We start from the raw sequence: 18,251 nt of genomic DNA, 5'->3' as shown, positions 1-18,251 counted from the left end.
TGCGATAATGACTAATTTCCACCCGGAAATATACTGATGGAAATTTTTCACACCAAATGTCGCCAATCCTTCTTTTTCAATGTGGGTATATTTGCATTCTGCAATAGCCAAGCTGGAAGCATGCCCCAGTGGAACTTTTTCTCTGATTGGCCACCTATTAACTCATGCCATCCCGATGCCGTACGGTGACGCACCACAGTTAGGAATGGATCTTTCCTGGCATCATCACATGCCCCAATGTTCAATGAGAAAAGCTGTTGCTTTGCTTTATTGAAAGCCAAGTATTGGCAGGGAGACCATTCTCAAGGTTGATCCTTTTTTGGTTGGTGTAATGGAACCAGGATGGAGGCAAAATTGGGTATAAATTTCCCATAGTAGTTACCAACTCAAAAATCATCTTAAGAGCTGGACGGACATACGAGCTGGTGCACTTTTGATCACCTGCACCTCATCCTCCAAGAGGTGTACATCAAATTTGTCTGGTCTGCAGCCCAGATGGTTTACTTGGGGGCCTGCAATACACAGTTTTCCCTTCTTAGGCATACACCTGCCTTGGAAAATTGACGTAGAATTATAGAACCCTACAGTGCAGAAAGAGGCTCTTCAGCCCATCGAGTCTGCACCGAACACAATCCCACCCAGGCCCTTCCCCCCACATCCCTACATATATTGTACCCAACTTCCTCAAGGTTCTCTAGGTGTTCCTTATTTGGTCTTCCTATTATGAAGACATCACCCAGATAAATAGGAACCTGAGGTAGACCCTATAAAATATTCTCCATTGTTTGCTGGAAGATTGAGCGGGCTGACGATACCCCAGGCAGCAGGCTAGTATATTGGTAAAGGTCCTTCAGAGTATGAATGCTGAATATCTCCGGGAAGGGTTACAGAGATAAACTACAGACAAATGTGTCTCACATCATTGGTAGGGAAACTATTAGAGAAAATACTCATGGGATTCAGGATAACTTGATAAAGTGGATTCAAAATTGGCTTAGTTGTAGGAGACAGAGGGCGATGACAGGCTGCTTTAGTGACTGGAAGCCAGTGTCCAGTGGCGTACCACAGCGATCTGTGTTGGGTCCCCTATTATTCGTCAATTATATAAACAACACAGATGACTACGTAGGGGGTAGGATTAGTAAATTCGTGGATGACACAAAGATTGGCCGGATGGTTAACAGTGAGGCTGTGTGTCTTAGGGTACAAGAAGATGTAGACAGAATGGTCAAATTGGCAGATAAGTGGCAGATGGAATTTAACCCTGAAAAGTGTGAGGTAATGCACTTTGGAAGAAGCAATTTGACAAGAAAGTATTGAAAGAATGCTAGAACACTAGGAAGCTCTGTGGAACAAAGGGATCTTGGTGTGTTTGTCCATAAATCTCTGAAGATGGAAGAACATGTTAGTAGGGTGTAGGAAAGGCATATGGGGCACTTGCCTTTATCAATCAAGGCATAGATTACAAAAGCAGGGAACTCACGTTGGAGTTGTATAGAACTTTGGTGAGGCCACAGCTAGCGTACTGTGTGCAGTTCTGGTTGCCACATTATAGGATGGATGTGATTGCACTGGAGGGGATGCAGAGGAGATTCACCAGGATGCTGCCTGGGATGGAGCATTTAAATTATGAAGAGAGGTTGGATAGGCTTTGGTTGTTTTTCACTGGAGCAGAGAAGACTGAGGGGTGCCTGATTATGAAGGATATAGACAGAGTGGATAAGGAGCAATTATTCCCCTTAGTTGAAGGGTCAGTCATGAGGAGACATAGGTTTAAGGTGGCAGGGTGGGAGATTTAGGGGGAATGTGAGGAAAAACTTTTTTACCCAGAGGATGGTGACAGGCTGGAACGTGCTGTCTGGGAGAGTGGTAGAGGCGGGTTGCCTCACATCCTTTAAAAAGTACCTGGATGAGCACTTAGCACATCATAACATTCAGGGCTATGGGCCAAGTGCTGACAGATGGGATTAGATGGAAGGTCAGGTGTTTCACGCGTCAGTGCAGACTTGATGGGCTGGAGGGCCTCTTCTGTGTTGTATGGTTCTATGTTTCTATGATTCTAAATGCATGGGGTCACAGGGACCGGGTGGTGCAGAGGGCTTGGGCGAATGCTCTTTTAGAGAGTCAGTACAGACCTGATGGTCAAAATGGCCTCCTTGTGCATTGTAGGGATTCTATAGTTTCCTCACTAGTTTGCACATCTTCCTTCAGATCAGACCAAATAGAAAATATACACCACTACAACCCCCGCAGTGTTCCAAGTTACCCTTCTGGGTTTTGGGATTCCCTTGCATTTAACATCAGGGGTTTCTTAATATCAGGATGCAAATAGAACCAGTGGAATGCTACTATAATCAGTGCTGGGGCCATAATTATTACAAATTATATAGCTGACATGGACAAGCAAAGTGAATGAATTGTCACAAAGTTTGCGGATAACAAAAATGGTTGGGAAAGCAAGTAGTAAGGATGACAAAAACAAATTTACAGAGGAATATGAATAGGTTAGGTGAGTGGGCAAAAACCTAGCAGATGGAATATAATGTAGGAAAATGTGGAGTTATGCACTTTGATAGGAAGAATAAAGAAGCTGAATGTTATTTAAATAGAGATAGAGTTCAAAAGAATGAGGAGAGTACATAGAAACCTATAAAATTCTAACAGGTCTAGATTGGATAGATGTAGGTAGGATGTTCCCAATGATGGAGGTGTCCAGAACCAGGGGTCACAGTCTGAAGATAAGGGGTAAACCTTTTAGGACAGAGATGATGAGAACTTTCTTCACCCAGAGAGTGGTCAGTCTGTGGAATTCGCTACCACAGGAAGTAGTTAAGGCCAAAACATTGAATGTTTTCAGGAAGCAGTTAGACGTAGAACTTGGGGCAAAGAGGATGAAAGGATGTGAGTGGTAAGTGAGATCAGGCTGCCTAGCTGAATGATTGGTCATGATCATAATGAATGACAGCTAAAGAGCTTTGGCTCATCTGGCTTAGGCAGAATCGGGCGAGGCAATGTAGGATTAATTCTAATTTGTAAACATTTAAACTAGGTAATTAGGGATGGAGAGTCATGTGATGTGCTGTTCTTGCATGAAGTGGGAGCTAGTGGACCCTGATGTGATTCCCAGTGAGCATGTCTGCAGTAAGTGTTAGTTGCTTGAGGAACTCTGGCTCAAGGTTGACGAGCTGGATTCTGAGCTTCAGACACTGCGACACATCAGGGAGGGGGAGATTTACCTGGATGCTATGTTTCAGGAGACAGTCACACCCCTTAGACTAACTAATTCAGCCGGTGGTCAGGGACAAGAGGGTGTGGCTGCGAGTCAGGCAGGGAGTGGGAAGAAGAAAGCAGGAAGTGGGATCCAGGAAGGAGAGTTCCAAGAGCCTCAGCCCCTGAATCTGTACAAGAGGTTTGAGATTCTTGCTCCCAGTGTGGACGGGAACGGGGATAGCAAGGAGGATGAGCAAACTGCCCATGGCACTGTGGTGCAGGGAGCCGTTCAAGAAGAGGGAGACAAAAGAAATGTAGTAGTGATTGGGGATAGTGTAGTTAGGGGCATTGACAATGTTCTTTGTGACCAGGATCGAGAATCCCGAAGGTTGTGTTGCCGGCCTGGTGCTCGGGTCCAGGATATCTCATCTGGGCTGCAGAGGAACTTGGAGTGGGAGAATAAGAATCCAGTTGTCGTGGTCCACATAGGTGTCAATGACATAGATAGAACAGGAACAAAGGGTCTGCTAAGGGAATATGAAAAGCTAGGAGCTAAATTAGAAAGCAGAACCAACAAGTTAGTAATCTCTGATTACTACCTAAGCCACGAGTGAATTGGCGCAGGGTCAATAAGATTAAGGAGGTAAATGTGTGGCTCAAAGATTGGTGCGGGAGGAATGGGTTTGAATTCATGGGACATTGGCACCAGTATTGGGGAAGATGGGACCTGTTGTGATGGGATGGTCTTCGTCTGAATTGTGCTGGGACCATAGTCCTGGCGAATCGTATAACTAGGGCTGTAAATAGGGCTTTAAACTAAATAGTGGCGAGGAGGGTTCAGGGGTATGGGGAATTACAAAATCAAAGGTAAAGGGGAGGGTACGAGTGCCAGTTAATGATGAGGACACTCAACTAGTTAAAGGAGTCGAGGGCTCAGGAGAGGTTAGTAGCGTTTCCAGACCATGTGAAAGGACAGAGAGTATAGAAGGTGGCAGGAATCTAACCTCAGGCAGAGTAAAAAAGGCAACAAACACAAGAAGAGAGGTGGTCAATGCAGTGCAGGGAGATGGTCTGGGGAAGGATAGCCAGTCTGTGACAGGTAGGGACAGAGCGTGCAAACACAAGAATGCACTCAAAATCGGGTCCAGATAAAGGCTAGCATGAAGACACTTTACCTGAATGTACATAGCATTCGAAACAAAGAGAATGAGTTGATGGCACAAATCAGTACAAATGGGTATGATCTAGTGGCCATTACAGAAACGTGCTTGCAGGGTGACCAGGACTGGGAACTGAGTATCCAGGGGTATCAGACATTTTGGAAGGATAGACAGGAAGGAAAAAGAGGCAGGATAGCTCTATTAATCAAGGATAACATAGATTTACAAGGACGTTGCCTAGATTGGATGGCATGCCTTATGAGGATAGGTTGAGGGAACTAGGTCTTTTCTCCCTGGAGAGACAAAGGATGAGAGGCGACTTGATCGAGATTTATAAGGTATTGAGAGGTATAAATAGGGTGGATTCTCGGAGGCTATCTCCCAGGGCTTAAATGGTCGCTACGAGAGGGCACAGTTTTAAGGTGCTGGGGAGTAGGTACAGAGGAGATGTCAGGGGTAAGTTTTTCACTCAGAGGGTGGTGAGTGAGTGGAATCGGCTGCCGTCGGTGGTGGTGGAGGCGAACTTGTTGGGGTCTTTTAAGAGACTTCTGGATGAGTACATGGGATTTAATGGGATTGAGGGTTATAGATAGGCCTGGTAGGTAGGGATATGATTGGCGCAACTTGTGGGCTGAAGGGACTGTTTGTGCTGTAGTGTTCTATGTTCTACGTAACATCAGAGCAGTAGTGAGAGAAGATATAGGCTCTAAGGAGCAAAATGTGAAATCAATGTGGGTGGAGATAGGGAACAGTAAGGGGAGAAAGTCACTGGTGGGTGTGGTCTATAGGCCCCCAAATAATAACTTTGAGGTGGGACGGGCTATAAGCAAGCAAACAATGGATGCGTGCAAAAACGGAACGGCAATAATCATGGGGGATTTTAACCTGCATATTGATTGGTTGACTCAAGTCGGACGCAGTGGACTTGAGGAAGAGTTCTTAGAATGCTGTCGGGATAGTTTCCTCAAACAGTATGTTACAGAACCTACAAGGGAGTGAGCTATCTTGGATCTGATCCTGTGTAATGAGACAGGTAAAATTAAAGATCTTCTTGTGAGGGATCCTCTTGGAATGAGTGATCACAATATGGTTGAATTTCTAATACAGATGGAGGGTAAGAAAGTAGGGTCCCAAATCAGTGTCCTCTGCTTGAACACAGGGGAGTGTGATAGGATGAGGGTGGAATTGGCGAATGTAGATTGGGAGCGCAGACTGGTTGGTAGGACAGCTGACGAACAGTGGAGGATTTTTAAGGAGATTTTTCTCAGTACTCAGCAAAAATATATTCCGCTGATAAAGAAGGAATGTAAGAAAAGGGATAACCAGCCATGGATAATGAAGGAAATAGAGGAGAGTAATAAATTAAAAACCAATGTGTACAGAGTGGCCAAAACTAGTGGGGAATTAGAAGATTGGGAAAGCTTTAAAAAACAACAAAGAATTACTAAGAAAGCGATAAAGAAAGGAAAGCTAGATTATGAAACTAAACTAGCGCAAAATGTATAAACTGATAGTAAAAGTTTTTACAAATATATAAAAAGGAAAAGAATGGCTAAAGTGAATGTTGGACCCTTAGAAGATGAGAAGGGGGATTTAATAATAGGAAATGAGGAAACGGTCGAGGCCTTAAACAAGTTTTTTGTGTCGGTCTTCACAGTAGAGGACACAAATAGCATAGCGAAAATTGACAGTCGTAGGACTGTAGGGGGTGAGGACCTTAAAACAATTACTATTACGAAAGAGGTAGTGGTTGGTAGGCTAATGGGACTAAAAGTAGACAAGTCCCCGGGACTGTGTGGAATGCATCCCAGGGTACTAAAAGAAATGGCAGAAGTAATAGCAGATGCCTTAGTTGTAATTTATCAAAATTTGCTGGACTTTGGAGAGGTACCAGATGATTGGAAAACAGCTAACGTGACACCACTGTTTAAAAAGGGAGGGTGACAAAAGGTGGGTAACTACAGGCCAGTTAGTTTAATGTCCGTAGTTGGGAAAATGCTGGAATCCATCATCAAAGAAGAAACAGCGAGGCACCTAGAAAAGAATGGTTTGATCAAGCAGATGCAGCATGGATTCATGAAGGTAAATCCAGAAAATTTACTGGATTTTTATGAAGTAGTAACAAGTGAGGTTGACAGAGGGGAATCAGTGGATGTGGTGTTTTTAGATTTCCAGAAGGCATTCGATAAGGTGCCTCACAAAAGGTTGCTGCAAAAGATTAAGGTACACGGAGTTCGGGGTAAGGTGTTAGTGTGGATTGAGGTTTGGTTACTTAACAGGAAGCAAAGAGTTGGAATCAATGGGTGCTTTTCCGGTTGCAGTTGGTGACTAGTGGTGTGCCGCAGGGATCGGTGCTGGGGCCTCAACAGTTTACCATATACATAGACGATCTGGAGGAAGGGACCGAGTGTAGGGTAACAAAGTTTTCTGATGAATGGGAAAGCGAATCGCGTGGAGGACGTGGAAAGTCTGCAGAGGCTAAGTGAGTGGGTGGGGATCTGGCAGATGGAGTATAAGGTTAGCAAGTGTGAGGTGATTCATTTTGGAAGGAATAATAGTAAAATGGACTATTATTTAAATGGTGAAAAATTACAACATGCTACTGTGCAGAGGGACCTGGGGGTCCTTGTGCATGAATCGCAAAAACCCAGTCTGCAGATGCAGCAGGTGATCAAGAAGGCGAATGGAATGTTGGCCTTTATCGCAAGTGGGATGGAGTATAAAAGCAGGGAGTCTTGCTGCAATTGTACAAGGTACTGGTGAGGCCGCAACTAGAGTACTGTGTGCAATTTTGGTCCCCTTATTTGCGAAAGGATATATTGGCCTTGGAGGGAGTGCAGAGAAAGTTCACAAGGTTGATACCGGAGGTGAGGGGGGATTGAGTAGACTGGGCCTATACTCGTTGGAGTTTAGAACACAGAACATAGAACACTACAGCACAAACAGGCCCTTCGGCCCACAAGTTGCGCCGATCATATCCATACCTACCAGAAGGCTGAGGAGAGATCTTATAGAGACATACAAGATAATGAAGGGGCTAGACAGGGTAGAGGCAGAGAGATTATTTCCACTTAGAAAGGAAACAAGAACTAGAGGGCGCAGCCTCAAAATAAGGGGGAATCAATTTAGAACACGGTTGAGGAGGAACTTCTCTCAGAGGGTAGTGAATCTTTGGAATTCTCTGCCCATTGAAGCAGTGGAGGCTACCTTGTTAAATATGTTTAAGTCACAGGTAGATAAATTTCTGATCAATAAGGGAATTAAGGGTTATGGGGAAGTGGCAGGTAAATGGAACTGAACCACTATTAGATCAGCCATGATCTTATTGAATGGCGGGACAGGCTCGAGGGGCTAGATGGTCTACTCCTGCTCCTACTTCTTATGTTCTTATTTTCAAGGCTGAGCTCAACAGATTTTTAATCAGTAAGGGATTCAAGGGTTATGGGGGTATGCCGGGAAAGTGGAGTTGAAGATTATCATATTAGATCAGTCATGATCTGACCGAATGGCAGAGCTGAGTTGGTGGGTCAAGTGGTCTACTTCAGCTCCTATGTCTTATTGTCTTTTCAACTGAAAGACAAACTGGAGAAGCCTAAGTTGCACTAATGTTGTGGAGGAAAATTCCTGGACTGTACACAAAATTGTTTTAAAGAATGGTGTAAAAGAGAATGCGCTATTATAAATCTGTGCAATGAGAAAGGGTTAATTAATACTCACATTGCAAAGGAGCCTCTAGTGAAGAGTTACTTTAAGTTTGAGAGTGATAATTTGTGAGTTTTAAGGGGCATCTTGACAAATACACGAATAAGATGGCAATAGAGGGATATGGTCCCCGGAAGGGTAGGGGGTTTTAGTTCAGTCGGGCAGCATGGTCGGTGCAGAATTGGAGAGCCGAAGGGCTGTAATTTTCCTTGTTCTTTGACATATTTCAATCGGAAACTAGTATCTTAAATCTAAAGAAAGGAAACCACTCAGATATGAGGGGCTGTGGTAGATTGGAAAACTGCATTAAAAGGTATGACAGTAGGCAGGCAATGACTAGCTTTTAAATAATTAATACATGGTTTCCAACAAACGTACATTCTTTTGAGACACAAAAACCCAACAGAAAGGGCATGATTTTATTGAATGGCGGAGCAGACTCTATGGGCCGAATGGCCTAATTCTGCTCCTATGTCTAATGGACTTAGGAAAGATGATCCAACCAGGGCTAATAACAGAAGTTAAAGATTCTATTACTTCAATGGAGGAGGCTTATAATGTTGTCAAACAAAACTAGTAAGCCTGAGAATTGGGAGCAAATTACAATTCAGCAAAGGAGAATCAAGAAACTGATAAAGAAAGAGAAAATAGAATACGAGAGTAAACTAGCAAGAAACATGAAAATGGACTGAATAGCACTGAGAATGTTGGCCCACTATAGGCAGAGACGGCAGAACTTAAAATGGGGAATAAGGAAATGTTAAAGGAATTAAACAAATACTTTGTGCCCATTTTCACTGAATAAGATGTTGATAAAACCAATGGACCTGATGATCTACATCCCAGGATGCTAAAAGAGTTGTAGAGATAGTGGATGCATGGCTGGTCATTTTCAAACATCGTATGGATTCCAGAATGGTTTCTAAAAATTGGAAGATAGCAAATGTAACCCTGCTATTTAAGAAAAGAGGGAGAGAGAAAATGGAGAACTACAGTCCTCTCATTCTGTCATCAGTTATCAGCCAAAAGCTCTGGCTGGATTTATGAAAGGGAAATTATGATTGACAAACCCATTAGAACTTTGAGGCAGGATAAGGGGGAATCAGCAAATGTGGTATAATTGGATTTTAAGAAGACTTTGTACAACGTCCCACACAGGTTAACAATCAAAACTGGAGCATGGGATTGTGGGGAATAAACTGGCATGTGTTGAGATTTGGCTACAGATGGAAAACAGAGTAGGAATAAATGGGTCATTTTCACATTGGCAGGCTGTGGCTAGTGGGATATCACAAGGTTTAGCACCTGGGCCCCAGCTGTTCACAATCTCTAAAACTGACTTGTATGTGGGGATCGTATGTAATATTTCCAAATTTGCTGATGACACCAGACTTGGTGGAAATATGAATTGTGAGGAGGATGCAAAGAGGTTTGAAGGGGATTTAGACAAACTAAGTGAGTGGGCAAGATTATGGCAGATGGAATGTGAAGTGGAAAAATGTGATATAATCAGTTTGGTAGGAAAAACAGAAATACAGGCTATTTCTTAAATGGTGAGAGATTGCAAAGTCTTGTTTCCAAATGGACCTGCATATCTTTGTTCAGAATTCATTGAAAGCTAACATATAGATACAATTAGGAAGGGTAATGCCATGTTTCCTGATGGAGGATTTGAGTACAGAGTAAAGATGTCTTATTGAAAGTGTACAGAACCTTAGTGAGACCACACCTGGAATGTTGTGTACAGTTTTTAGCCCCTTACTCAGGGAAGGTTGTAATTTCCATAGATGGAGAGCAACAAAGGTTCATCAGACTAATTCCTGGTAAATTGTCTTGGTAATTGGAGCAGCCTTGGATCCTTTCTTTCATCTTGTTTACATCTGAACATTGCACAGAATTAGAGGAATTCCCTTTGGAAGATCATGTCAAAATTATAATCGCAGGAACTAAAAACCTGACAGTCAAAAATTTGGGAAAATATTTCAAAATATATATCCCCAGCCAGGCTGCTCCAAAGGCAGATTAGCTTCACCCTACGTTGCCCATGCAAATCACATTCAAAAGTACGGGCACATCTGCCATGGAATGTGAGAGAAGAGTTGCCAATACAAACTTCTTTTCACTTTGGTTGATTTCCCAGATTTAGTAATCTCCTTGAATCTTATTTCCAACCAAGTTCCATCATAGGGACGAACCTTCCAAGTTCACCACATAACTGAACATTTGAGCACCTGCCTCATGGCTACAGGGACATCAACAATCCAGTTACAGACCACAAATGTATCATACAGGTTACTAATTGCTCACTAGGACACTGTCATTTAATTACCTTTCCCAGAGATAATTAGGCAGCACAAAGAAGATGCTACATTATTTTCAGTTTGCAAGATTCTCCCAAGTCCAACCTCCCCCCTATCCTCACTTCCCCCACCCCCGCAACCAGAGATCCATCTGAGCCCGCCCCCCTCCTCTGGCAGATGCCAGTGGAAGGCCAGGAAGGTGCTGCAGGCTCGCGAAGGACTGCAGGTCAGAAGGATGGTGGAAGGAAACCAACAATCGAGGTAGGTTGGCAGTGTGCTCTACCGAGGGGGGCCTGCCTCCTGGGGGGGGTCTGATTGGGGGGTGGAGGGGGTGGGGGGGGTCTGCCGGGGGGGGCCTGCCTTCCAGGGGGGTCTGATCGTGGAGGGGAGTCTGCCAGGGAGGCCTGCCTTCCAGGGGGGTCAGATCTGGCGGGGGGGGGGGGGGGGCTCTACCGGGGTGGTTAATGGGGGAGTCTGTGAAGGATGGTTGAGGAGGATGGGCTTTGGAGGTTCTCCAGCAGAATAGGAATCGGCTTCGGATTTTTATTCCGCAGGTTGCTTACAGCACGGATCCGGAACAGACCAGAAGACGGTAAAGTGGGATTTGGCGGTAGAATTGGGCGCGCGGTTCATTAAATCGATTTAAATGCTGCTAATGCATTTAAATCATTGGGCCGCCCGATTCAGGCATGGACCCGATCCGCGCCCAAATCTGGTGTCGGTAAAGTCGCGATCTGCTCGGATTCAGCTGCAGATCACGTTAAAGGCCCAACGCCCGAATTTACTGCGATTCCGGGCACGAATTTTTGGTAAAATTGGGCCCAATGTCTCAGAATAAGAGGTAGATTTAAGGCTTGAGACGAGGAAGAATTTTTTCACTCAGACGGTGGTGAACCTTTGGAATTCTCTACCCCAGGGGCTGTGGAGACTCAGTTGTTGAGTATATTCATGACTAGGATCGATAGATTTCTACATATTAAAGATATTGAGGAATATAATGCAGGAAAATAGTGTTCAGGTAGAAGGTCAGCCATAATCTCGTTGAAAATGTGAAGAGGCTGGATGGCCAACTCCTATTTCCTATGTTCCTATGAATGATGGCTTTAGCAGCAAATGAGGCAGGGGCAGAAATAGGTGGTCTTGTGGCTATTGGGGGTCAAAGCTTATTTTGGGATTAAATATCACACCAAGCTTGCAAAACAGTTTGGTTCGATCTCAGGGAGATGCCAGAAAGAGGGATGGAATTGATGGTTAAGGAGCAGAGTATGTTTAGTATAATTCAGACAGATAGGGAGCTATGATGTGTCGATTAGTGATCTCTCTGCATCTGTGACTAGGAGGCGAATCTGAACATATCACTTTGGGTCACTTTCAAATCAAGGAGCTGAGGTTCCTTGACCTACCCTGATAGCATTACTTGCTGATTTTCAGAGCTCCCCATTATCTGTAACCTTAGATCATGCTATACCTTGGATGGATGGATATGCTGTCATATAGAGCACCAAACACTGCAACACCGAGACAATGGTTTCAGTGCCACCCATAATCAAGTCAGTGGCGCAGGCAATCAGGTTCTTCAGGGTGAAGGTGGAATCCCCATCACCACTCACCTGCCAAAGAAAGTTAGAGAAAGTATTTTGATTTGATTTGATTTGTTTTATTATTGTCACGTATTAGTACACAGTGAAAAGTATTGTTCCTTGTGCGCTATACAGGCAAAGCATACCGTTCATAGAGAAGGAAATGAGAAAGTGCAGAATATGGTTTTACAGTCATAACTAGGGTGCAGAGAAAGATCAATTTAATGCAAGATAAGTCCGTTCAAAAGTCTAATGGCAACAGGGAAGAAACTGTTCTTGAGTCGAATGGTACGTGATCTCAGGCTTTTGCATCTTTTTCTCAATGGAAAGTAGAAGAGAGAATGTCCGGGGTGTGTGGGGTTCTTAATTATGCTGGCTACTTTGCCAAGACAGTGGGAAGTGTAGACAGAGTCAATGAATGGGAGGCTGGTTTGTGTGATAGGTTGGACGACATTCACGACCTTTTATAGCTCCTTGCAGTCAGAGCAGGAGCTATACCAAGTTGTGGTACAGCCAGAAAGAATGCTTTCTATGGTGCATCTGTCAAGGTTAGTGAGTGTCGTAGCTGACATGCCAAATTTTCTTAGTCTTCTGAGAAAATAGAGGCATTGGTGGTGTTTTTAACTATAGTGTCGACATGGGGTGACCAGGACAGGTCATTGGTAATCTGGGCGCCTAAAAACTTGAAGCTCTTGACCCTTTCTACTTCGTCCCCGTTGATGTAGACAGGGGCATATTCTCCTTTATGCTTCCTGAAGTCGATAACAATCTCCTTTGTTTTGTTGACACTGAGGGAGAGACATACCAGTTTATCAGATTCTCTGTCTCATTCCTGTACTCTATTTCATCATTGTTTGAGATCTGACCCACTACGGTGGTGTAGTCAGCAAACTGGAAAATCGAATTGGAGGGGAATTTGGCCACAGTCATAGGTCTATAAGGAGTATAGTAAAGGGGTGAGAACACAGCCTTGTGGGGCACCAGTGTTGAGAATGATCGTGGAGGAGGTGTTGTTGCCTATCCTTACTGATTGTGGTCTATGAGTTAGGAAGTTCAGGATCTAGTCACAAAGGGAGGTGCTTGGAGATGAGTTTCATGGGAATAATGGTATGAAGGCTGAGCTGTAGTCAATAAATAGGATCTGACATAGGTGTCCTTGTTATCTAGTTCCAGGACTGAGTGTAGGGCCAGGGAGATGGCATCTGCTGTGGAACTGTTGTGCCAGTAGGCAAATTGTAGTGCATCCAGGTAGTCCGAGAGGCTGGAATTGGCTTGTGCCATGATTAACCTTTTGAAGCACTTCACAATGATGGATGTTAGAGCCACGGGCTGATAGTCATTAAGGCATGCTGCTTGGTTTTTCTTAGGTACCGGGATGATGGTTGTCTTCTTGAAGCAGATAGGGACCTCAGATTGTTGTAAAGAGAGTTGAAGATGTCTGTGAATACCCCCCCGCCAGCTGATCCACGCAGGGTCCAAGTGCTCATCTGGGTACCCCATACGGACCAGTCGCTTTCCCTGGATTGAAATTCAAGAAAGCTGTTCTGAATCTGCAATGGTGACCTCAGATACAGGGTCATCCGGGGTTTCCAGGGTGGAGGGCACGCTCTCGCTGAACTCTTAAAATTCTAAATTGAGGCAAGGACAATTTTTACGCTATCAGGCAGTAACTTTCAAAAGTCAACTGGAGGAGGCTGTGGGAAGGCAAAGGGACGGCTGGTAAGTGGGAGCTTCCAGAAGTGTGTTTACTAGGGTTCAGGGAAAGCACATTCCTCTCAGAGTGAAGGGCAAGGCTGGCAGAAGTCGGGAATCCTGGATGACTCGGGGTGTTGAGGCCCTGTCAAGAAGAAGAAGGAGGCACATTTAATGCATGCGCAGCTGGGATCAAGTGAATCTCTTGAAGAGTATAGGGGGGTGTGGGAGTAGAGTTCAGAGAGAAATCAGAAGGGCAAAAAGGGGCCATGAGATTGTTTTGGCAGATAAGGCAAAGGAGAATCCAAAGAGCTTCTACAAATACATAAAGGGCAAAAGAGTAACAAGGGAAAGAGTAGGGCTTCTTAAGGATCAACAGGATCATCTATGTGCAGATCCACAAGAGATGGGTGAGATTCTAAATTAATATTTCTCATCAGTATTTACTGTTGAGAGAAGTTTGGATGTTAGGGAACTTGGGGAAATAAATGTTGATGTCTTAAGGAGTGTACATATTACAGAGGAGGAGGTGCTGGAAGTCTTAAAGCGCACCAAGGTAGATAAATCCCTGGGACCTGATGAAGTGCATCCCAGGACATTGTGGGAGGCTAGGGAGGAAATTGCGGGACCTCTAGCAGAAGTATTTGAATCATTGATAATCACAGGTGAGGTGTTTGAAGATCGAGAATGGCAAATATTGTGCCTTTATTTAAAAAGGGCTGCAGGGAAAAGCCTGGGAACTATAGACCAGTGAGCCTTACATCCATGGTGGGTAAGTTGTTGGAAGGTATTTTGAGAGACAGGATCTACAGGCATTTAGAGACGCAAGGACTGATCAGGGCTTTGTGAGCGGAATATCATGTCTCACAAATTTAATTAGTTTTTTGAAGGGATAACCAATAAGATAGATGAGGACAGTGCAATTGATGTTGTCTACATGGATTTAGCAAGAAGTAGGCCATCTAGCCCCTCAAGCCTGCCCCGCCATTCAATAAGATCATGGCTGATCTGAAGAGAATCAGTTCCACTTTCCCGCTTTCTCCCCATAACCTTTAATTCCTCTATCTAACAGAAATCTATCTACCCGTGACTTAAATATATTTAGCGAGGTAGCCTCCACCACTTCAACGGCAGAGGATTCCAGAGATTCACTACCCTTTGAGTGAAGAAGTTCCTCCTCAACTCTGATCTAAACTGCAGCCCGCCCCCCCACCCCCATTATCTTGAGGCTGTGTCCTCTAGTCCTGCTATCCTTTCTAAGTGGGAAGAATCTCTCTACCTCTACCCTATCCATCCCCTTCATTATCTTATACGTCTCTATAAGATCCCCCCTCATCCTTCTAAACGCCAACGAGTACAGACCCAGTCTATTTCGTCTCTCTTCATAGTTCAACCCCCTCAACTCCGGTATCAGCCTAGTGAACCTCCTCTGCACTCCCTCCAAGGCCAATATATCCTTCCGCAAGTGCGGCAACCAAAACTGCACACAGTACTCCAGCTGTGGCCTCACCAATACCCTGTACAGTTGCAGCAAGACCTCCCTACTTTTATATTCTATCCCCCTCGCTATAAAGGCCAACATCCCATTCACCTTCTGGATCACCTGCTGCACCTGCAGACTGGGTTTTTGCGACTCGTGCACAAGGACCCCCAGGTCCCTCTGCACCATAGCATGCTGCAGCTTTTCGCCCTTTAAATAATAATCCCTCCTACTATTATTTCTGCCAAAGTGGATAACCTCACACTTGCTAACATTATACTCCATCTGCCAGGTCCTCACCCACTTGCTTAGCCTATCCAGATCTCTCTGCAGACTTTCCATACCCTCCATGCAATTTGCTTTTCCACTCATCTTCATGTCATCAGCAAATTTCGTCACCCTGGTCACATTGGTAGCATAGTGGACAGTGAAGAAGGTTATCTGAGATCGCAACGGGATCTTGATCAATTGGGGGCCAGTGGGTTGACGAATGGCAGGGCAAGAATTACTCATTTAATGGTAGGACACTGGGGAGAGTTACAGAACAAAGAGATCTAGGAGTGCATGTTCATAGCTTCTTGAAAGTGGAGTCACAGTTGGATAGAGTGGTGAGGAAGGCATTCAACATGCTTGCTTTCATTGGTCAGAACATTTAATACAGGAGTTAGGGCGTCTTGTTGAAGTTGTACAAGACATTGGTTAGGCCACACTTCGAATACTGTGCACTGTTCTGATCACCTATTATAGAAAGGATATTATTAAACTAGAAAGAGTGCAGAAGAGGTTTACAGGGATGCTACCGGTACACAATGGTTTGAATTATAAAGAGAGGCCAGATCGACTGGGACTTTTTTCTCTGGAGCGTAGAAGGCTGAGGGGTGATCTTATAGAGGTCTATAAAATAATGAGAGGCATAGGTCAGCTAAATAGTCAATATCTTTTCCCAAAAAGGTAGGGGAGTCTAAAAGAAGAGGGCATAGGTTTAAGGTGAGAGGGGAGAGATACAAAAGGCTCCAGAGGGATAATTTTATCGCACAGAGGGTGGTGAGTGTCTGGAACAAGCTGCCAGAATTAGTAGTAGAGGCAGGTAGAATTTTGCCTTTTAAAAAGCGTTTAGACAGCTTCATGGGCTATATGCGCACAATTGGGATTGGATTAGGGGTTTAAAAAAAGGGTGGCATGGACAAGTTGGGCCGAAAGGCCTGTTTCCATGCTGCAAACCTCTATGATTCTATTAGCCTGCCATGAGAGACCTTGTCAAAGACTTTGCTAAAGTCCATGCAAACATCAACCGCCCAGTCCTCATCAATCATCTCATGAAGTCATAGAGGTTTACAGCATGGAAACAGGCTCTTCAGTCCAACTTGTCCATGCCGTTCTTATTTTTTTTTTAGAAACCACTAAGCTAATCCCAATTGCCCCCATATCTCTCTATGCCCATCGTACCCATGTAACTGTCTAAGTGCTTTTTAAAAGGTAAAATTGTACCTGCTTCTACTACTACCTTTGGCAGCTTGTTCCAGACACTCACCACCCTCTGTGAAAAAATTACTCTTCTGAATCCTTTTGTATCTCTCCCCCTTACCTTAAACTTGTATCCTCTAGTTTTAGACTCTCTTATCTTTGGGAAAAGATATTGAATATTTAGCTTGTCTATGCCCCTCATTATTTTATTGACCTCTATAAGGTCACCCCTCAGCCTCCTATTCTCCAGAGAGAAAAGTCCCAGTCGAGCCAGCCTCTCCTTGTAACTCAATCCATCAATCCACCTTTGTCACTTCCTCAAAAAACTTGATCAAGTTCGTGAGACATGGCCTTCCCTGCACAAAATCATGCTATCACTCGTAAGTCCATATTTTTCTGAGTGTGAGTAAATTCTGTCTCTAAGAATCTTTTCCAATAATTTCCCTACCTTAAGGCCATAAAACGTAGGAGCAGAATTAGGCCATTCGGCCCACCGAGTCTGTTCCGCCATTCAATCATGGCTGATATTTTTCTCATTCTCATTCTCCTGCTTTTTCCCTGTAACCCCTCATTCCCCTTATTAATCAAGAACACATCAATCCCTGTCTTAAAGACACTCAATGACGTGGCCTCCACAGCCTTCTTTAGCAAAGAGTTCCACAGATTCACCCCTCTCTGGCTGAAGAAATTCCTCCTCATCTCTATTTTAAAGAATTGTCCCTTCAGCCTGAGGTTATGCCCTCTGGTTCTAGTTTTTCCTACTCTCCACATCCACTCTATCCAGATCTCACAGTATCCTGTAAGTTACAATAAGATTCTCCTCATCCTTCTAAACTCCAACGAATACAGACCCAGAGTCCTCAGCTGTTCCTCATACAATAAGTTCTTCATTCCAGAGCTTGTGATTCTTGTGAATCTCCTTTGGACCCTTTCTAAGGCCAACACATCCTTCCTTAGATAATGTGCCCAAGACTGTTCACACACTCCAAATGGAATCTGACCAGAGCCTTATACAGCCTCAGAAGTAATTCCAGTTCTTGTATTCTAGCCCTCTCGATATGAATGCTAACATTGCATTTGTCTCCCTAACAGCTGACTGAACCTGCACGTTAACCTTAAGAGAATCTTCAACAATGACTGTGCTTTATATGCTCTGTCTGAGGCCAGAACTCTCCATTCACCTGACGAAGGGGCTAACCCCGAAAGCTTGTGAGTCTATTATCAAATAAATCGGTTGGACTAAAACCTGGTGTTGTCAGACTTTTTACTGTGTTTCTGCCAGTTAGCCAATCCTCTATCCATGCCAGGATCTTACCCTTATCATGAGCACTGGATGTTATTTAACTTATTTAACAGTCTCCTCTGTGGCACCTTGTCAAAAGCCTTCTGGAAATTTAAATAAATCATATCCATGGGTTCTCATTTATCTAACTTCCTTGTTACCTCCGCAAAGAACTCTAACAGATTTGTCAGATATGACCTGCCCTTGACAAAGCCATGCTGACTCAGTCCTATTTTATCATGCACTTCCAAATACTTTGCAGTCTCATCTTTAATAATGGACTCTAAAATCTTGCCAATGGCTGAAGTCAGGCTAACCGCCCTATAATTTCACATCTGCTGCCTCCTTCCCTTCTTAAACAGTGGCTACTGCTGATATAAG

General features: G+C 44.1%; 1 protein-coding gene across 4 annotated transcripts in view; it reads right to left on the bottom strand.

Annotated features, from left to right (window-relative positions):
* Positions 1–18,251, bottom strand: part of LOC145337711 (cytochrome P450 2J2-like) — a 165,285-nt gene that overhangs the window by 53,893 nt on the left and 93,141 nt on the right. For all 4 annotated transcript variants that reach the window (XM_080182542.1, XM_080182544.1, XM_080182545.1 and 1 more), the window contains one exon: positions 11,841–11,982. In XM_080182542.1, coding sequence (XP_080038668.1) covers positions 11,841–11,982 — 142 coding nt within the window. The remainder of the gene's footprint in view (positions 1–11,840; positions 11,983–18,251) is intronic.

This window comes from Carcharhinus amblyrhynchos, unplaced genomic scaffold (genome assembly GCF_965287045.1).
Source record: "Carcharhinus amblyrhynchos unplaced genomic scaffold, sCarAmb.v2.hapA scaffold_65, whole genome shotgun sequence".
In the NCBI taxonomy this organism is placed as follows: Eukaryota; Metazoa; Chordata; class Chondrichthyes; order Carcharhiniformes; family Carcharhinidae; genus Carcharhinus; species Carcharhinus amblyrhynchos.
The sequence above is the reverse complement of the archived record's forward strand: the minus strand, read 5'-3'. Positions and strand labels throughout refer to the sequence as shown.